Source organism: Artibeus jamaicensis, unplaced genomic scaffold (genome assembly GCF_021234435.1).
Source record: "Artibeus jamaicensis isolate MK-2021 breed Jamaican fruit bat unplaced genomic scaffold, CSHL_Jam_final scaffold_833, whole genome shotgun sequence".
Lineage (NCBI taxonomy): Eukaryota > Metazoa > Chordata > Mammalia > Chiroptera > Phyllostomidae > Artibeus > Artibeus jamaicensis.
This window is the reverse complement of record NW_026522056.1, coordinates 18,432,461-18,454,309: the sequence shown is the minus strand read 5'-3', so window position 1 is coordinate 18,454,309 and position 21,849 is coordinate 18,432,461. Positions and strand designations below refer to the sequence as shown.

Genomic DNA, 21,849 nt, shown 5'->3' with positions numbered 1-21,849 from the left:
TCCGGGAACTAAGAGCATAGAATTTCTTTAACCCCAGCTTGTCCCTGCACTCTTAATGAATAGTTTATTTATTCCAACCAGATCCAAGTGAATTCTATTTGTTTTTTAACTACTTTTAAGATTTTATATCTAAAACAATAATAGAATATATTTTACCTTGTTCTCCAATGTTTTCCATGGACACTACAGAAATGAACAGAAAAAAAGAGACAGGAAATAGGTTACAGGAGGCACAGGGCAACCACAGAGCCTAACAAACACAGGGTGGTACAGGTTAATAAGTGGACCCTCCCTTCAAACCAACATCCTTTAAATATTTGTCCACCTTCATTTAGAGGAGAGGTGAGCACCGTGGGAGAGGGCGGGGAAGGGAGACGCGTTCGGCCGGGCCTCCACGGGCATGTCAGCAAAACCTGTCAAGCTTGCCCCTTGGGTCTCACTGCTACAGTAATGATGGGCTTCACGCTCTCCCTCCAACCACAGAGTTAGGATAAAAGCACTGTTCTCCCAGTCATTCCATTTCCAGAGACGTTTATGGCTGTTTACAAGAAGGCAATCACCTAGTTAGCGCTCCAAAATAAAAAAAAGAATGTTGTGCCCACGCCGCACGCTCCTTTTCCAATTTCTACAAGCACACATTCTTGTGCCTGATGACTAACTGCTCCCTACAAGTAATGAGGGGCCTGGGTGACTTGCCAGAGAAACTGCCACCCCCCAGGGGCTGTAGTAAATGTCCCAAGGTGGCAGGTAGGTCAGCACAGGGCCCATGGAGCTAAACACGCTACAACGACAAGCTGAATTTACTAATGCAGGTGGTTTTCTTAGCATCTGTACTGTCTACTCTCTGTGTTTCTCATGTGGACTTCCTCCATTTGTGCTAGGGCCTTTCAGAAGTTCTGGTCTATCCCAGTTGTAAAAAATGGAGATTTGACTTGGCTTATTTACGTATTCCTGTTCCTATTGAGCTTCTGTAAGGGGGACAGTGTATCAGGCCTTAGTCCTGGGATATACAATTTCACTGCCTTGAGAAACAGTGGAAGCAGAGTACATTGTTGTGAAAGATTTTTAAGATCACCTGATCCAACCAACCTCCGTTCCAAGAGAGCTACTGAGTACCAGTGTAGGCGTTTCTAGAGCCAGCAGGAGCCCACGGTTTTGGAGAGCGGCCCGTTCCAGTATTAGATGGCTCTAAGGATGGTCATAAGATTGTTGTGGGCTGAAATTAGCCTCTGGGTGGCTCCTACCTATGGTTTCTATGCTTCCGACCTGTAGCAATAAACAGAAAATCTAAACGACTTTCACATACTTAAAGTTGTGAACCCTTAAAAATGTTCTCTTTTAGCCCAAATACGACGTGACCTCCAGATTTCTCAACAACCTTGACGTAGCTCCTTCCTAAGCTCTCAGATTCCTTTACCATTTCTGATCCCCGGAATGGGACTGGCAGACACAGACAACCTCCGACGTCCAAACGGCCTGTTCTGCTCGTTTGCTTACCAATCAGAGGGTGGAGGTAAGAGTTCCCTTTCTCAGGGATCCTGGTGGCGGTGGTAGAACTGGGGGCATCAGGAGGGCCCTAGACAAGCGTGTCTGTCACATCTGACCCCACCCCACCCTGCATGCATTTCTCTCTAGGCAATGACTTCCCAGGCTTCCAAATAACTTCCAACTGACCACAGCTCTTCCTTGGATCAAAATGTCCACTCCCTCAGTGGAGCTGATCTCAGGAACTGGAAGAACAATTTGACAGCACATGCACATTTACGTATGAATGACCCTTAATGACCATTCCATTCTGGAGGTGCTGGTGTCTTAAAGAAATGTATTTGCTAACCCACGACTCCAACTGTCAGAACTGAAGACAGTAACACGCCAGAAAAAGTGCAGTTGGCACCGATGTTTCTGACCTGGACCACTACCGTGCTGGCTGATGTGCACTCAGACATCACTTTCAAGGCTATTTCTTCTCTCCATAGCTTGTTTTTCTCTAAATGTACTTCAGAACCCACAGATCCTGTTTTGTTCAGTTAAACAAGTGGCATGCATGTTTATGGAAAATAACTCCAGTAACATTTATAGAGTAAAATGTGAAGTTCGAAGAGGCTGTATCAATTACACTCCCAGAAAGATTCTGAGCCTGTCCAATGTCCTATAAACGTAAAATAAATCTTGAACTTTTGTCAATATCTTAGGTAAAAACAAAAATCACTGTTTTAGTATTGCTTTCCCTGATTATTGACAAAGGTTAGAATTATTTTTAAAATATAGATTGGTTTTTCCTCTTTTCTGAGTGTATCACCACTTTCCCATTAGTTTGTGTCTCTCACTTACTGAGAGCCTTTAATATATTCTGGACAGTAATCCCATGGCTGCTACCTATGTTGCAAGTAAGGTTTTATATAACTACTTTCAAACGATTTAATACATACTAGTAAGATCTGATGGCTTATCACTGATTAAACAAGAGTGTCAAAATTTTCTAACTGACCTCGTTCACTAACAGACAGTCTCCACTTCTGTGACACTGAGAACATTAATGCTCTCAAACATGTACACCTGAGTATTCGGTGGTTCACCTTGTGATTTTCAGTTAGCAGAAGTGTCGGTCTCAACATTCCCTTTCTTATTGTGAAAACACATCCAACATGATGTTACTTTCAAATGCAAATATTTTTGTTGTTAAGTAGCTCTTTAAGAAAAGGTTGCAATTTACTCTTGGGGATAAGAGTACGGCAGGCATTATTACCTGAAATAGTTACTAGTTATATGTACATCTGGTGAACATCTGAATACGTACAATAGCAACACTGTTGGTCACTACTTTAATTTGCATTTCAAAAATTTTTTGTCTGATATTATTTTGGATTAGCCTCATTTCTCTCTGGCTCGTGGCCTGTAATGATAACATTTTAAGATTTAAAGATTTCTAACCCAATCCACTTCCAGCACTTAAAACGGTTCCCTGACTAGTTCCAGTGCCGCGAGGAAACCAGGCCTCTGGCTGGTTCAGATCCTAAGGACCTGCAGCACTTTCTGGCACCGACAGTGTAAGAGAAAGGGAGGGACCGGGAACAGTGATCTATCACCAGAGTTACCAAGGAGGGTGCTTCCGTGGGCCAAGAGCAAATGAAGCCTTTAAGGGTTACATTTGGAATCTGGAGCCATTGCAGATACAGAAAGTCTGTTCGTTTGGGTGCCAGCTGTTTTCTGGCTCCACTTTGGGCCTAGCCTCCTCCTCCCTCATGAATCATTTCTCTAAGAAGCAGCAGGGCATGAGAGAAAAAAGGCTAAACTGGTACAGAATGATCACGAGTTGCTATTGTTGTGTTGATCTTTAAGAAATCCTGTGTGAAAATAAAACAGGTAAAACCAAAGTTGAAGAGTGAGGATATTAATAACTGCTAATTATTATTAATGACTAATAACCACTAAATGAACTACAAAAGGATGACAAACTGTTTCGTGATCCAACTGGGCTGGAAAAAAAACATCCTTTAAAATGTGCATCCCCCTTTACCTTTTTTGCATGCATTAGCAAGCAATCATTGAATCCAGGGGTCAGCACGCCACACACCTTGGTCCAAATACAGCCAGCCACTGTTTCTGTAAATAAGCTTGTACCGGCACACAAACACACCCATCTGCTTACATGGCTATTTCTGTACTACAATGGCAGAGCTGGGCAGACCCAGGTCCTGGGTCTGAAGGCGGTCTAGAGGCAGAATTCCTCTTCCTCCGGGAACCTCAGTCTTTTCTCATAAGGGCTTTGACTGATTAGGTGAGGCCCACCCACATTCTGGAAGGTAACCTGCTTAACTCAGTATCTACTGCTTTAAATGTTAAACACATCTAAAAAATCACTTCTTGTTACCACTACAATGGTATTTAATGAAACAATTGGCTGCCACAGCCAGGCTAAGTTCACACAAATATTTAATCATCAGACCCTGAATTGATAATTGTTTTATTTTATAGGATGAAATGTCATACATATCTAATGTTAAACATATCTAAGAAGATATGTTAATTTTTTGGTGTCAGTTCTCAGGACAACGTTAATATTTATTATCAATGAATAAATTGGAATCATATCTAGAAAATTAATGACAGTATGTTTTATGTATCTGTTAGAGGGAAAACAATAATAAAATCCTTTGGCATACTCTCAAAACCTGACTACAAATAATCTTATCCAAATGAAGTGTATTTATACATCCATATGATCGCTAAAGGCGCTAGATAAAAATATCAGAGCTGATTTAATCCAGATTGATTAAAATTCAACCTTGATTAAAAACATGGATCATCTAAAAAATTATTGTAGTCCCATATTTTCACCAACTAATCTTTAAAAATTTAGCTTTGGTGATTATGCAGTGAGTGTGTTGTTAAAGAAATACATCCATTGATCAGTAGTAGCCCAGTAAACTGTTAAATCTAGTTCAATTTTTGGTCATCCGTACATTCAAAATCCAAAACTTCAGACACTAAAATAGGCCTTCATAGTAGACTTAAAAAATGCACTTTTCCCTTAAATTAGCAAAGAACAGTTACATAACTGTTGCTAGAACAGTTGGGTGCTTTTACTGCAAACATACATGGCTGCGTTTCTTTCTTTTCTTAATCGGAAATATCTTTTTCTCACCTTCAAATTCCAACTCCCTCTCTGGAGAATAATGTGCCTATACTGCATCTGTATGGCAACTCCTCTATAGAAAACCCGCAGTCCCTACGCTGTGTCCAAATTCAGCGCGACACCGATACCTCTCAGCCCCACTCGCGCAGTCCGATAGTAAAGAACACCGAAACCAAAGATGGGGTCTAATGACGGAATCTGAAGGGGACCTTCAGAGCCTGATTCCGTTTTTCCTCTGCTCATCATTCACTCATTTACTGGAAAATACACACCACACTGCTAGACTGGTGAAGACACAAGGACCCTGCGGCTCTGTCCCTGTGCTCAAAAACCTCAAGTGTGTGAGGAATCATTTTAGCGAGAAGTTAAAAGTAACTGAGAAAAGCATCATTCTTAAGACATTTTCAATGAAGGGACTAAGAAGTACAAACTGGTGGTTGTGACGCAGCCGCGGGAGGTACAGGACAGTGCAGGGAACACGGTCAGTACCCTGGGTGGGCAGAGGCAGGTTTGTGAGCACACGAAACGTGGCGTGTGCTCCTGTGCTGTTGTGCATCGATGATCGTCCTATTCTCCGTGGGAACAGATGGAAACCTTCTGTCGCCCCTCCCCATACTGTAATCACTATGTGTGATGCCAGGTGGGTACTAGAAATACTGGGGGGGTCCCTGCGTCAAGTATGTGATTGTCTAACCACTATGCTGTTCACCGAACTAACGCAAAATAACATGGAATGCCCACCGTTATTGAAAAATAAAAAACAAACAGTTCCAATTAATCACAGAAGCAGTTTGGATTCAGAAGATTCAGGCAAAAACAACAGTCACAGCACAAATATGCTTGACCTTCTCCTGCCCTAACAAAATCTGCCCTTTGACCTCATGTCTCCAGCTGAGCCTTCACTTCCCTGACCCTCCCTCCCACAGGAAACGGCTAACAGCCATTCAAACACACTGTCTCTGCTCCTCCCGCTTCCCTCTGCTTTCTCCACCAACACCTGGACCCTCATCCCGAGCGCACCCCTGCTGCCACGGTCACCTGCACCCTCACGACCTCGAATTCTCAGGCCTCGGCTCACCGGAATGGAAGGAGATGCATTCTTTTTGAAATGTACTCCTGGCCTGTGGGGACCCCAGGAAGCCTGCCTTGGTCCTTTCGGGGACTAGAGCTCCAAGAAGCTCGCGTTCCGTTTTTAGTGCGAGAAGATCGAAACTTGGGCTTACTAGGAGTCGTCCCCATGAATACCGGTGACACTGCTGCCGGACCCGAGAAGAATGTATTATTCACATTGATGTTTCCAGGCCAGTTCTAACCATATCCTTTTCTTCCTCACAAATACCTCTGAATTTATGTCCGTTACGACAGACCTACTGACATGTTTATGCCCTTATCAGTGGAGCTTTCCTCCGCAATCCCCCACCTGCCACTGTCATTTTAGTGACAGCTGCGGTGCTGCCGTCCTCCCTCACGGTGCCTCGCACTCTCTCCTCTGGTGCACGATGCCCCAGCAGCTCTGTGCTTTCTGGCTTTTCCACAAGCTAACACGGCCCCTCCCTGGACCCTCTGTCCCTGCACTCGGCTGGGTGGTAGGAGACCTGGCCTCCAGTCCACTCTTCCCAGCGTGTGTGACCTTGATGGTGACATTCGGTTGCTCTGTGCTTCAATTTTATTTTTAAACAAAATTTGCACTTTATCTTAAAGGTTCCCCTGGTTCTAAAATTATCTTCAGTCTACTGTGATGTATTTAAAAAAAAAAGGTGACTTAAAAACCTAGGGCAAAAGTCATTCCACAAATACATTTATGGAATCAGTGGGTCTGTCGACACGTTGTCAAGGACAGAGAAGTAGCTTCAGAGGAGAAATGAAGAGTGAGGGGAAGGCTCTGTGGGTGAAAAGGGGCCGCCCACTAACCCTGATGAGCTCAGCGAAGGCCCCCCTGGCGTCCTCACAAACTCAGGGTCTAAAGTAACTGCCTAGGATGGTCTGAAATGGAAACTTCCCACATAAAATCGAGTCTTGGCAGGTAGTCATGTCCTAAACAGGTATCTTCCTGAGGTCAGTCTTTACCTTACCTGAGCCTGTCTGTCATCTTTTTGCATCTGGACACCCCACCTTTGGAAGGAAAGAGTTACCCCTTTCCCAGACCCTCAGGGCACACCCGTACAGTGGAGAGCAAGGCCCCAGAACCCTCCCGTGTTCCCTTGTCCCCCACATACCATCCTCACGTGCTGTAAATGGTAATTATTAACTATTCAGGACCCGCCAACGTAAAAGGATGTGTCTATCCACTTCACTTTTTATCCAACCTCAGAGATTTCCCTGCTTGATCTCCTCCCACCTCCCTCATTTATCACCAGTGGATTCCATGTAACCCTCTCATGTCTTCCCCTTTGATTCTGATGGGTAAGTGGTAAAACTGCCATGTTCCGGAGCATTTTCTCAATCATTAGTTGGGCTCAGATAAACTCGTAAACACTTCTCTACAGGCTTGGACGGTCCTTACGTCGACAGCTTCCTCGCGCAGAGTTTGGCCTGCAAACAAGCTGGGTTCCCTCAGTCACCGTGAAAGCTGGGTCTCCCATTCCTGACAGTCCTAAGCACAAACTCAGTGCCAGGAAGTCTACATTCCTCACGGGATCCCCACACGCGTCCTTACAAACTCATTTTGTAATAAGAAACCGTGATCTCTTTGAAATGTAACTCTATGTCATCTGACTAAAAACCCTCTGTGGTTTTGCACTGAATTGCTGAGCAACCTCCTTCCTTGCGGCCTCTGTGGCTGAACGTGACCTGGCGCTCCCTTAGCTCTCCAAGATCACTTCTCATCACTCGGCCTCTTGCTCATGAATCTGCAGACAGGCTGACCTTGTTTCTAGGCCCTGGTGCATTCGTGCCATCTGGAGAAAGAGGTATGCCGCACATTCCCAGCTCTCAGCTGTGCTACAGTTTTCTGGAGAGTGAAGTGTCAGGTTGATGGCAATAAATTGCTGGAAGACCTTCTGAGTGTGAGTGAGCAGAAAAATGCTGGGGAATTACAATGTGGGCAAATTAACACGATGAGAGAAAACAATAAACCAGTGAGTTTCTGAACTGCATTTTGTATTGTGCTCCTCCCAGAGCGCCTGTGCTCTCCACTGCCCGCCCCCGGCCGTCACGCGCGCCACCACGGCTTGGCCAGGCTCCCGTAAGGCCTGAAGTGCATCAGAATCTCCACATGAGGCGGGGGGGGGGGCGCTGTGTAGCCTGGGGAGAAGCAGTACGTTCCAGGTGGTTTGATGCACAGCCCCTATGTTCACCCCAGAATCTGTACCCAGCCAACTGTACTGACCTAAACTGCATGCTAGAAATAGCCAAACCCCCATGGAAAATGGTTGAGGAATTAGTGTAGACCTTCTCCTGAAGAATGACACAAAGGAACATCAAAGATGAAAATAAACCAGAGGAAGTCGGATGATATAAACCAACATACAGGAAGTCTTTTCCTACAGGTTATGGTCCAACAGGCTACACAAGTCATTTGTTCTCGGGTGGTCAGCCTTCCCTATTAGGCAGCCATCGAAAGCTTTTCTAAAGCACAATATACTTGAAATATGACAAAATTACACATTAACAACATAACAGTTTGCTACTTTGCAGCCAGCCAGCTCATTTCCTTCCCAACCCAGGAGATGGAGGGGCTGCCCTCCCCCCCCCCGCTGGGTGAGAGGAGCTGGCCCTCACCCCACCCTCAGTTCCCCAGCAATGGCCCCTGACTGTCTCGCAGAGGTAGAATGAATCACTTTTCTAATGAATGCCACTCAGGTCACATCATATGGAGACAGGATCTACACAGAAGTCTGCCTGGCTCCAAAACTCTTTCAAAACATCCACTCGGCCTCCCAGGGTCTGTCGCATTTGGTGCCCCCCAGCTGGTACCCCTCTGGCTTCTTGGTCCTGGGCAGCTGTTCCATCTTTGGTGGCTCTTCCATGCTGGACGTCATTGAATACACACGTCTGTACCTGCGTCTTCTGCTCAGGGGGCCCGTGGAGGTCCTCTTTGTGCAACCCCTCCTCATCCGCCAACCAACTGACTTAAATATACCCTGGAAACAGGTCACTTCACCAACTTTGGACACAAATAATTCAACCACCGGTCATACTCCAGGGCAGTACTTAGAACTGGGCCGTCCTGAGCTCTCAGTTCTGGAACTGGGGTCAAGCACAGAGCCTCGGGCTCCTAGGACCTTGTGAGATGGTGATACAGGGAGGGAGATGAGGAAATGGGCAGGGGTTGCCTGACCTTGCTCCTCACCAGCAGAAGGAAAGAAAGAACGTTCTTGAGGCTGGTAATGAACACTTCGAGGTGGGCTGCTGTGACGGTATATTCCCCAACTGCAAATATGGTCAGCAAAGAGAGGTGGAACCCCTCCCCACCACCCCGGCCTGGGTCCTGGAATGGTCATCTGTGATTTGTAGCATGGTCAGATCTTCCAAGTTAGAAGTGGTTTTTTTCTTTCTCAACAATTCTTTAGCAAGCTGACTAAACATTGCCCTAAATACCTGAGAAGCTCTCCTCTACGGAAACAGGCGGGGTGAAATCTAACTCACCCAACTCAGCGGAAGGCTGAGAACACGCTCACTGAATGGGCTTCATCAGCAGGGACGTGTAGGCTCTTTTTGATTTATCAGTTTTGAAAGGGAAAGGAAGAATTCGTCTTATGACCGTGGCTCTGAAAACTCACTGCTGCTCTCCCCTTGGCAAAGAGAGAAGCAATTCCTGAATCCCCGACTGGACTAAGCAAGCAATGCGGTTAAATAAGGAAACCTGATCTCAGGGCTGGTGCTTGCTCTTAGTGCCCTCATTTCAAAGCTTACTCAATAGAATCCTATTATCCCCCAAATTACAACAGCAGAGATTCCCGGTTGTGGCAAGTTGTGTGTGTCGGTGCAGGTGGGGTGCCTTCCTGTCAGAGTTGCGGGGGTGGGAGGTAGGAGGGGCTCCCTCTTCCACACGTGGCTGAGGCTCAGCTCACCGTGCCTACAAGGCCCGAATCTTTGCACCTCCAACCTCCTTCGTTTCCAATTCCGGATGCCCAGGAGCCTTGACTGCTCTAAACCACACAAGTCTGTGGAGGCCACTACACCCCTGGTGCAGTTGTACCTGGCTCCTGCACTGTGCCTTTCTACCACCAGGGGAGGGTTGGATGGGGGTGTCAGCTCCTGAACACATTCCTCTCATTGGTCAGAACCGAACCTTTAGAATCGAAGCGCCTTGATGATTTGTTCAACGCAACTAAGTATCTTTCTTATGTATGTAAGTACGTATTTATTTACTGGGAGCAATCAAAATCCCACTTGTATTTTGGTTAGTTCGGTATTTAAAGTTATATAAGATCAGACAGAAACAATTTTTGTGCTGTATTTTTTCATCGTTTTTAGATCAATCTCTTGTTATCTTGGTATACTAGGAATTATCACAGAGGAAATACTGAGGGTACTTATATTCACCACGGAACATTAGCTGTCAGATTTGCTACATAAACTAATGCTTTTCCTTTGCTTCTCCAAGGAAACAGACAGCCTTCTAAAACTACCTCCCAAGGCCAGCAGCTGCAGGCTGAGGATTACATGGCCGCAGTGTATATACCAGAGCACACGAAAAAATTAAACCGGCATTTCCAGGGTTGTGTAAATTGTGTGGCACTTAGGTCGTACTCCAGAAACGGTATACAGCAGTGGTCCTGATCTGTGTGTGCACAGTGCTCATCACAATAAAAGTTACAGTGGCACACTCGAAGGAACGAATTAAAAGGTCTGAAATGACACTGGCACTAGGATTGGTTATGGCAGGATAACGCTGGGTCACAGTATCTCTGAACACACACAATCGGATGCAGCTATTCGTGGCTCACCCTTCAGTACTGGGTCACTGGGAAGCACTATTTCCTTTCATAACCTCATGGTCATGTATTCATGGGGCAAACTTCTGGTGTGCACAATCTCTGATCTCAGTTTGAACTACAGTCCACAGCAAGTCAGCCCCGTGCCCTTACCTGCTGCACCAGCACAGACTAGCTGGCAACAACTGTACGTACAGTCAGCTGCAGCTAAAGCAAATCCGGTACCCTACACCAGCAGCCCACAGATGAGAGACAGGCACCACCCCTGCTGGAAGACGCAGTACTGCAGAATAGTGCAACGCTATACAAACACCGCCTCACTATATCCTAGATGAATTCATTACTGTAAATGGGAAGTACAGAAAGTGTACAGAATTGAGTAAGAGAGTCATCAATAAGCACTGGGACTGAATCTCTTCCTCTGCTCAATGTGTGAGCTGCTTCTCATGTTCCCTGTCTGGCTCTCTCTCCCCCAATTAATGATCTTTGCTTTCACTTCCTAAAACCCTTTCACTAACCCAAATCTGCAAGCAACACAAATACCTTGCGGTTCATTCACAAACGGTGTTCAGTCCCCGTGTTGTGGACAAGAATCTAGTTCATGATTAAGACCCCGGGTTACTGATGCTCCCGCAGACCCGGGGATACACCTCCCACTCTCCCAGCAGCTGACGTTTACCCAGTGTATGTTCACACGCTTCCTTGCTAACATGCTGTAAAGTTTCTACCTGTTAGCATCAGAGCTCTGGTTACTCAAAAACTGCTGTTGAATTTTCGACTGTGTGCACTAGGCCAGAGCTCTTTTTTTTAAACTGATTATTTTATAAGTACATCAGGGCAAATATTTCACATGCTCTAAATTATTCTTTTAACCTTCAAAGGATTTCTATGATTAACTTTGTTGCCATAGAGCGAAGCCTTTTAAATTTGGATTTAATGAATCTGAATATCCTACGAATTCATTTGCTGGTCCATGGGGGAGTATTTGTGTGTGTGTGTGTGTGGGGGGCTTTTAAATTAAATTCTGGGTCTTCAGGGTGTAGATTCAAAACAGGAATTCAGTAGCCACATCAGTAAATGCTCCGTCCGTACTGCACTTGCCATAGGACCGTATTCGAGGCGGATTCTGCCCTTCCCTCCCAGGCTGCAGGACCAGGCAGGCTCTCAGCTTCCCTGCTCTGAGCCTCTCAGACTTCTTTGCTGGCTCCTGCTCATCTCCCGAGCTCCCTCTCAGCGTCAACCATCACGGGTCCTGGTCTCTGCCTAATTTATGTTCACTCCCTTGGTGGAACCAACGTATCCCGTGTCAACTCTTCAAACCCATTTATTTGCTGAAGACTCCAAAATTTATTCCTCTGGTTCAAACTCTCTCCCAAATGCCAAACTCATACCTGCAACTGCTTCTTTAGCATCTCTCTCCCAGTGCCAACACAACCCACCGCTGACCTCAGGTCACCCCACCTCTGCTCAGCTGTTCACCTACAGCTCTGCCTCTCAGGCTGATCTCCATTCCTCCAGTTGTTCCGCCAAAACACTGGCACCGTCTGGACCCTGTTGCTTCTTTCACAGCTCGCACGTAGGTCAGGAAACTCTGCTGTCTCTGCTTTAATGCTCCACCCAGACTCTGAGCCCCCCCCCCCACCATTCCCACGGCCCAGCCCTACCATGTGCCACACCACCGTTTCCCAGCTGGACCGAAGAGGCAGCCTAGGTGCCACAGCAGCCGGAGTGACTTTTGAAGCAGAAGTCATATATATAGTCATTACTGTGCTGCTCACCACCGGGCCGACAGACCTTCATTTCACTCCAAGTGCAGGAACCTTTTCTGCACTCTCTGACCTTGTCACCCACCTGCCTTCCCCTTGCTCACTCTGCTCCAGCCAAGGATCTGTCCCATTCCTCCACCCATGCACTGGCAGACTCTTACCTCTCAAACTCAGAGCCCCGCCTCTGTCTGAGATGCCTTTCTTCCTACTACCGGTGTGGGTAAACCCCTGGGCACCTGCAGGTCACTGCTTCAGTTTCATGACCTCCCCGCCCCCACCGTGTTTACAATCTAAACCTCCCCCGGGCACTCCCAGCCTTTGCCTTGTGGCTGCTTTTTGTGGTGACACTGATGACCCTTAGACAAATCACACAAGCTACTTACGTTTCCTCTCTGTCCTTCCAGCCCCTAACTAAAGTGCAAACTCCAAAAGGTGTTAATAAATAGTTTTGAATAAATAAAAAATGAAAAGAGTATTCAATAAATTACAGATGGCAGAAATGCGCTCAGTTCTCGGCTTTTGTAATTATTTGTACAATGCAAGTTTGGGGACCTTCTACCTCCTTCCACGGGTCCCACTGCTCCTAGTTCTGTGGACCTTAGTCTTTATGTCCTAGTCCTAGAATAAGCTGCATTTCACTTAAAATATTCTATCACCAAACGCTTGGTTAAGTCTCACTGGTCCTTGCCCTTCATCCTTTCACATTAACTGACCTCCCGGAGATGCCCTGGACAGTCACGAGTCACAGTCAAGGAGATAAATCCCTGGCTGCCTTTCTTCCTAAAACGCCTCACGTGTAGTTGTTCACTTAGTAATAAACATGATCACAAATCCGCCTCCGCAATTTCAGTTGGACTTTCAGTTTAAGGCTCATAATGGAAATCTTTTACTTTCTCATAAATGGCATCAGATGCCTGTCATTCAGCTAACATCGGACATCTGCCATTGGCTGTTTCGGAGCAGGCTGCTCCCCCCACAAAGTCCTCCCACTGTGGGTTCTATGCACATTACAGACACCACATTCCAAGTCACACGGTCTCTCACATCCCAGCAAATCCGGTGAACGGACACACTGCAGATTCACCAACCTACTTAAAATCACTCTTGGGCCCCCCAAAAGATCAGGGACACAAACCCATCTGACTTTAAGACACCTCATTCTAAACATATCCTTAAAATATGGCAAACCCCCTTTTTTAAATGATACGATAACCCAGAAACACAAATTTAATTTCATTTACATATAATAAAATAGAGTAGCATGAGAAAGCATTCCAGTCTATCAAATTTCATGACATTATAATCAGACAAATCTATAACATTCTTGGAAATGCATGAACAGCTTTTCTAAAAAAGATTTTATTTATTTATTTTTAGAGAGGGGGGAGGGAGGGAAAAAAAGAGGAAGAGAAACATCAACGTGTGGTTGCCTCTCACATCCCCCTATTGGGAACCCGTCCTGCATCCCAGGCATGTGCCCTGACTGGAAATCCAACCCATGATGCTTAGGTTCACAGCCTGGTACTCGGCCCACTGACGTACACCACCCAGGGCATGAACAGCCTTCTACAAGGATTCTATCTATCATAAGATGATCGCTAAGATAAACTGCCTTGAAACTATTGTACTTTCTGGGTATTTGATTTTAAAGCACTTAGAAAAAAAGGGCTCTTGATTGTTGCTCAGTGTTTGCTATGTTAATGCACTACTCTGGGCAGCTGCAACGCTAGTGAAATAATACAGTGAGATCAAATTAATTTACACTCCACAGGAGCAGAAGTTTCAGTATATTACAGAGAAATACTGGCAAGGAAATAAAACTCAGCCATCTTTATGAAAGCACTTGTCCTTCATTTGCATTTTTAAAATGATATCAACAACATATCTAAAATGACCCAAGAGAACTAACATAGTAAGTGAAGCATATTTTTGCCTGAGTGCCTCTCAAATAAAAATAGATTTTGTAACATTTCAGGCACTAATATTTATGATTGAATTTAAAAGGCATACAGGTTGCAGGTTCAGTCCCCAGTTGGGGCACATTCAAGAGGAAACCGATGGATATTTTTCTCTCACATTGATGTTTCTCTCCGTCTCTTTCTCCCTCCCTTCTCCTCTCTCTAAAAATAAATAAAACCGTTTTTTAAAAAGGCACAGTCAGCTGAAAAGTCATGTTGGGAAAAATGCTATACAAATGTCTCAAAATGTGACATCATTTTTAAAGGAAAAATTGCAGGCAATCATAGCTGGTGACTTCATCAGTACCATATGCTTCTTAAGAAATCAGGTCACGTACCTCCTCCCGCGCCACCCCCCGCCCCCACCATCCCCTCCCTGCCCGGCCACTGCCATCCCTTCCGCTCTCAGCATTTGACTGAGATAACAATTAAGATCTTATAATCACATTACCCTTAAAGGAATTAGCAAAAAACATTTAGACAACTTTCTAACTATTAAGAACATTGACTCAATTATGGTATATTTTGTGATACACCTAAATGCTGATATAAAATCATAAGATTCCACATAATAGGAATACTGTCTTTCTAACTAACCTCCGGAAAACTGGTTTCCCAGCAGAGAGCATTAAGCATCTATGCCATGTTCTAATCTATGGTTTTGCAAACTACACAAGACAGCATTTGTACCGTCATCAGAAGCAGTGCTGGCGTCTCGGGGGACCCATGAACTCACCACTTCCTGGAGAAGGGAAAGCTGAGAGGTGATATCACACTCAACGCCCATGCAATCATCAGTACAAATGATAAAAGGACAAGTCGTGATTTCATTTTTCCGAGAAGAAACACCACACATTTCCCACCAATAAAAACTAACGAAACAAACACATACAAAATGAATGAGGATCTTCTCACTGAGAGCCCATCCATCCTAATCTCTGAAATGCATTGGTCTGTTTCTTTTTTCCTCCTGGCACTTTTTTCTACCGTGGAAACAAGACATCACACGCCAGCTCCTGCTGAGCGCTGGTGCCTGGACATGGGGACAAGACCAGAAGCACCAGGGGCTGCCTGCCACAGGGCTCTGTGGGCAGGCCACCAGGGCCTCAGCCCTTCACAGGGCCATTCCCCCTGTGTAACGTCAGCCCCGCTTCACCCACCTCTTCTTGGCTTCTGCCTGTTTTGTAAGCTAGTTCTCCAGCCTCCCCATGGATTCACCCAGTTGTTTCAGAGAGTTCTCTGCACCCCACTTGGCTTCACCCACCAAGTCAGGGCCCCCAGCTGACAGCAACAGCAAAGTCGCCCAAGGATCGAGGGAGTTGAGGCGGCCACCCACTTGGTAGGAGGGGCTAAAACTGCTGGTCACGACCTTGATATTTATAGGTGGTAAGATTTATAATACATTTAGAAATTCAATACTACGGAAGTGCTCGCCATCAGCTCCTTTTACCTGTTTTATTGATTTTTTTTTTAATGTTAGTCCAGCAACCAACTGACAGGCTCCTCGGAGCGGGTGTTCTGTTTTCTGCTGTCCCTTCCTACTGCGGAGTGGCGTTGGGAAAGGTGACGACCCCTCTCCTCAGGCCCGAGGCAGACAGGAGGCTTCAGGTTTTGTTGGTGCTGCTGCTGCTGTTTGTTTGGTACGTTCATTCTTCTCTTTTTTCTCCCCAGAGGCAGTCTTTCTTCTTGGCAATTAGTCAAAGATCTCTCTATTCAGTTCTCTAAAACACCTCTGTGGATGAAAGTGCTTGCCACACAGGTTCAATAAATTCTTCTGAATGAATCCTACCCTAGCCCTGCCAAAGCTAACCTTTCTCCCACCTTGTGGAAGCTCGCCTTCCCTCGAGATGATTAAACTGCCTTGATTTAACAAACCACACCTCCAGCTTCTGCTTCAGTACCAGAAACACCTGAGCAAGTACTTCATGTGATGGCATGGGCTGACAATCTCAGGAAGCAATGCGAAAGCAAACTCTTTTTACAGCAACCCTTAGTTTAAATTGAGTTTTGATGGCTCGATCCTATTCTCTCACCTATTAGCTGTGTGCGGTTGCAGGTTTTCAGGTGAAAAATGGATTGAATAGCACCCCAAAACCAAAGAGGTTAGTTCATTCAACATTTCTTAAGCACCTCCACATTCTTAGCACTGCAACCATTGTTTTGCAGGTGTTATCTCTAACAGGATTTGACAACAATAATGCTGTGTATATATACATACATATATATGTATATATATATATATATATATATATATATATATATATATAGAGAGAGAGAGAGAGAGAGAGAGAGGGAATTTTCTGACACACTAAATGGAACCAAGATAGCATTAAGTAGCCTTTTTTCCTTCTACTTTCCCAGGGACCATTTATATTAAAATCAAATGGCTGCACAGATCAAGAATATAGAGCATCTCATATTTTATGCATTTGAATTTTGAATTTGAAGCTATGCTCACAGACTAAATTTGTTAATATGTGACAATATCAAGAAAAGTCACAGAAGTGATATACTTTCCATCATTAAAGTCAACAAGAAAAAAACTCTTAGTGTTTTAGACATTAAACGTTTTATATGCATCGGTTTTCTATGTATGTGCCCTCACCTCATTCAAGACTATTTTAATACGGGGAGGAAGGGGGCCAGGACTGGGATGGGAGTAAAAGACAGAGAAGTACTTGAACAACAATTAAAATTTAAAAAAAGACTATTTTAATAATTACAAATAGTAATTCGTTTAAATAATTACAAATAGTAATTTGTATTCTTAAAGCAACCTGTCTCATTTTGTTTAAAGAGCTTTAATGTCCTGCATAATTTTGTAAACAACACTTCACCAACATGGAGAACACACCACTTTCTCTGAATAGCTCAAATGCATTTCATGATAAAAGGCAACTTGGAGCCCCACTAAGTCCCCATCCTTGAACTTGCACTGGCCTTGAATTAACGGCAGATCAGAGCTTAACAGTAACCAAGTAGGAGGTATAGTCTGTACTGAGGATATTTGTTTTTTAAAAAAGGAACACAGGACTGTACATCTCCCAAATGATCCCCAAGTGCGTGGACGAATCCTTGTAATTCTTGAACATCTTCAGTAATCGCTGTGGAATACAGGATGCTGCCATTATCTGAGAGGGTTCTTAATGAAGACTGCAGCCGTGTGGGTAACGCCCGACAGTGCTCGTGGGTTGACTCCTAACATACATACTCCGAAGTCAGCGCTCTGCTGCCCAAGGGCAGAGGCCAGTTCTGCTTCTGCGGGTCAAGTTTCACGGGCACAAGAGCACAACTATTTGTTCAAGGGTCATCTGAGGCTGGTTTTCTGCTGCCACAGCCGAGTGGAGCAGTCCCATGCTGCTTAATGAAGGGGACACCTTATGAGAAAGGCAACGCTAGGCAACTCTGTCACCGTGCAGATGTCTTCGAGTTTACCTACCTAAACCTAGATGGTCCGGCCTGCTACATACCAAGGCTACATGGTGCACAGCCTACTGCCCCCAGGCCACCAGCCTGGGCGGCCTGTTACTGTACAAAACAACACGAAGCTGCATCTGGCACAAGAGAAAATGAGGAATGGTTAAGTAAGGGGGCATGTGTGTGGAGGTTTCTTATCCTATTCTTGCAACTTTTCTGTAAATTTGAAGGTATGACAAAATAAAAAGATTTTTTAAGCTAGTTAAAACAAATGTAAAGGTTAGCAGTTAAAAGGGAAAAAACTCCAGTTCCCTTCTTCCACAAGCGAAGTCAACATGCTATCTCCCATAACAGACCTGAGGCACATGTAAGCCAAGTCGAGCCTGCCCGCAGCCCCAAGCGTTGCCTGAGACTGCAGGCTGCCTCCACTCCCTCCAATGCTGCAGCCTGAATTACCAGCTTCCCAATTCTGCCCTCTGAATTTATCTATCTCACTTTATGGAAAACAAGCTAACCAATAATTAAAGGAATCAAAAGACTTTAAAACAAAAGAAGCTGGGGTTGAGAGAGTAGTAGGAGGGAGAGGGAAGGGCAGGAAACAATATGAATAAAGGAGCCCAGTTAACTAACACACTAGACAAACGTTCGGAACGATCGCAAGTATCAGCAGTCCTATTTGAGCTTTTCTCTGGTAGAACAGGAAGGCAACTGACCCCCAAACACTTGACCTTCACACAGTGTATGTACCTCCCCTTTAGTTTTTACATATCTGTATTCCAGGAAGAAATATGAGTTTATTTTTACAAAATACAAACACTGAGCAAACATCATGCTAACTGACAAAGTGTCCAGAGGGCCACACACATCCACGTTGTTAAATATAGAAACTAACTGTAATGAGAATCATTATCTCCAGTTTCCAAGGATACCAAGGATAAGCACTACTCCTAAATTGCTGTTCCCTCGGCAAAGGGCACAGGGTAATTTATAGTCAGGGTCATCCCAGCCGACAGCAGATTCAGGAGGAGGACCCGGGCAAATCACTCCGATTATTCTATTCTTTTTTACTCAGTCCAGTTCCCAGCCCCCACACCTCTCCTATCTGGCCCCACCCCTGGCCAACGTTTTATAGGAGAACTATGGAAGGTATGATTATAAATAGCAACTTCCAAGAGGAAAAAAATCCACAAGGGTGGGGCAGTCTGAGATGCGATCCCTGCTGGGGGCGGGGGTGGGGGTGGGAAAGGTTGGCATTGGCATCTGCTTTGTTTGTGAAAAGGAGGGGGGGGAGCTGGTTTGGGGTGTCTGCCACCGTCCTTGCCATCTTCCCCAGAGTCTGTAAAGAAACTGAACACTTAATTTCCACTTCCCACCCAACCAAACATGCCCAAGCTTTCAGAGCTCACCTCTCCTAAACCGCCACAGTCTCCAGAACCAAGTTCATTTTCAACTTATTCTACCTTCAAGACTCTGCAATCTGGACCTTTCATAGTTACTCACTGTGTGTTTCTACAGCAGTAAAAATATAAAAGCAACTTTCTGGCAGCCTTGGAAGTACTGCCTCTGAATCATTTATTGCTTTATTCAAAGCCATTTATGGATTGCCTTCGACGTGGTAGCCACTGTACCAGGCTAGGCAGGCAGTAATGAGAAGTCATGTAAGACTTCACTTTTGATCACCAGGTAAGGTTTCAATAATAGGCCATGTCACTTCAGCAGTTTAAAAAGAGGTATTCTCCCTCTCAGTCAGATTTGCACTTACTAAACTAGTCATGAAGATTTCATGGATACTTTAGATTTATCTTAAACATACAGAAAATATACAGGGCGGAGCAAAAGTAGGTTTACAGTTGTTCGCATGGAAGCAGACACACAGATCATGAAAATAATAACATGAGAATCAACTCTGTGTTTCACATACACCTGTAAGCCTACTTTTGCCCATCCCGTATATAAAAAATATCCTTCAAATATAACAGCAATTTTCCAGTTAGCCCCACCCCATCATTTAACTGTTACATGTTGCATCTGAGCCAGGGCCGGGGAAGCTGTAAGGACAGGAAAGCTCTCTCTCCGCGCCTTCCTGTGCTCCCTCCTGATGGATGTGAGACATTGTATCAAACTAAGCTTCTTAGCTTAAGGTGATAATGTAGGAGAATAAGCTGCCTGTTTTGATAACCAATGTCTTCTGTTACTTCTTTTGCAGTTACATTAACTGAAACTGTTCACTGCTTTGATGAGGGAAAGGGACGAAATACTACGAAGGCTTTCAATTGTTATATAACATACACAGTATATTTCAATAAGGCAAGCTATTTTAATAGTAACAGTACCAAAGTCAAACATGTTTCTGAAAACTTCCTTCCTGTACGTTTTAGATTACTAATATATTGAAATGCACTGTCTTCACAATTTCAGTACAACCCAACCCTTTAAAAAAAAAAGACTCACTTTTGTTCTGGAACATTTCTAAATTCAATAAACAAAAGAATAACGTCGACTTTTAAAACTATATGAATTGGGAAGTTAGTCCCAATTCTTTTAAAAGTTATGGCACTCATATTTCTTGTGTGTTACTCTGACCTCTACTACATGACGGGAGATGCCTTCAGACAGTTTCTATGCCTCGAACTTGAAACTCTGAAAAGGCTTATGTTGAGAGGCTTCCACTTAAACAGGCCATCATTTAACCTTCCTCCTTGTCCCGCCTCGTCAGTGCTGGCAAGACAAAAACACGGGCGTTTTCTTAAAAGCATTCACGAGCCACTGGCCCATAACAGACACCAGCTTTCACAAAACCTCTGCCTGCTCACCTGAAGGGACGTAATCGTACTCCCTAACTGTGTACAATCAACTTTATTTACTTACTTATTTTTGAAGTCTTCAGCATTGAAAGTACCTTACCTACCCAACAACTCTGGAGCCTAACACTTGGACTTGAGCCACTTGGCTTTCTGGACAGAAAAACCTCGGCTGTCCACCTCTTTTCCTCTTGTTTGTTTGCTTTTAACATCGAAATTGTTCCTGTGCCTTGGACCAGTTTCTAGCATCCCCCCCGCCCCCTATCTCCTCGCAGGCAGAAAGTGTCCAACTGGCAACCCTCCAATCTTAAAGGCGGCAAAAACGCCCTGCGTGCCGCCACCAATTTTTCAAAAGTGGATGCAGGGCAACCAGAAAGGGGCAGCTGTGACAGCGAGGCCCAGCCACCGCCGCTGTGGAGCGGCTGGGCTCCGGGCCCAGCCTCCCGGGCTCACCCTGCGGAGGCCGCCGACCGCTGCGAACTCCGGTCCCGGCGCCGTCCGGCTGCGGCAGGGGGTGTGGCCGCGCGGCCCGCTGGGGGAGAAGGGGGTGTCGGGGCTGCGGGTTTGTTGCGGTGGAGGGGGCTGCCTCACCCGAGAGTTGCGAGGGGAAGGGGGCGGCCCGGGCTGTCTCCGGCCGCGGGGCCGGCGCGCAGGCGTCCGGACGCCGGGGGTCTCCGGGCGGGGCGCGCGGTGCTGGGCGCCCGGGGTCCGCGCGTCCCGGGACCGTGGCGGACGCGGCGCGGGGTCCGGGCCGAGCGCGCGGCCGCGGGGCGCACTCACCGATGCACAGCTGGATGGCGTAGGCGTAGTAGGACCAGCCGAGCAGCAGGCAGATGAACACCACCGGGATCCAGTACAGCACCCGCCGGCACCGCCGCCTGACGCCGCCCGGGCCCGAGGGCGCCATCTTCCAGCAGCATCCACCTGCCCAGCGCCGCGGCCGCCGCCCGCGGGCCCGGCTCCGGGGCGGGCTGGCGGCGCCCGGCGTCCCCGGCGGGACGGGCCCGGCGGCCGCGGCGGCGGCCGGCTGCGCTGCGGCCACTGCGGCCGCCGTGGCGCTAAGTCCCCATCCCGCAGCCCCGAGCCGGCGCCGCGGACTCCCGGGTCCTCAGCCCGGCGGAGCGCTGGCTGCGCGAGGAGGGCGGGCGGCTGCGGGCGGCGGCGGGAGCCCGCGCCCCGCCCCTCTCCGCGCCGCCTCCCCCGCGCGGCCGCCGCCTCCCCCGCGGCCGGCTCTCGGGGCACTCGGGGCGCCCACCGGGCTCTGCACCTGCGCTGGGACTCGGCTCCGCGGAGGCTGGAGGCGGGCCCGCGGGGCAGGCGGGAGGCGGGCGGGAGGCGGGGCCGCACCTGGGGCCGCGGGGGGCGCAGGAGCAGAGCAGACCCCCGGGGAAA

General features: G+C 46.5%; 1 protein-coding gene across 2 annotated transcripts in view; it reads right to left on the bottom strand.

Moving 5' to 3' along the window:
- Positions 1-21,471, bottom strand: part of ZDHHC2 (zinc finger DHHC-type palmitoyltransferase 2) — a 49,686-nt gene extending 28,215 nt beyond the window's left edge. Inside the window, exons 1-2 of one of the 2 annotated variants that reach the window (XM_053660051.1) lie at positions 21,238-21,471; positions 157-183 (exon numbers count right to left, since the gene is read on the bottom strand). In XM_053660051.1, coding sequence (XP_053516026.1) covers positions 157-183; positions 21,238-21,377 — 167 coding nt within the window. In that variant the 5' untranslated portion in view covers positions 21,378-21,471. The remainder of the gene's footprint in view (positions 1-156; positions 184-21,237) is intronic. The other variant, XM_053660050.1, reaches the window with a different exon arrangement.
- Between the last annotated feature and the right edge of the window lie 378 nt (positions 21,472-21,849).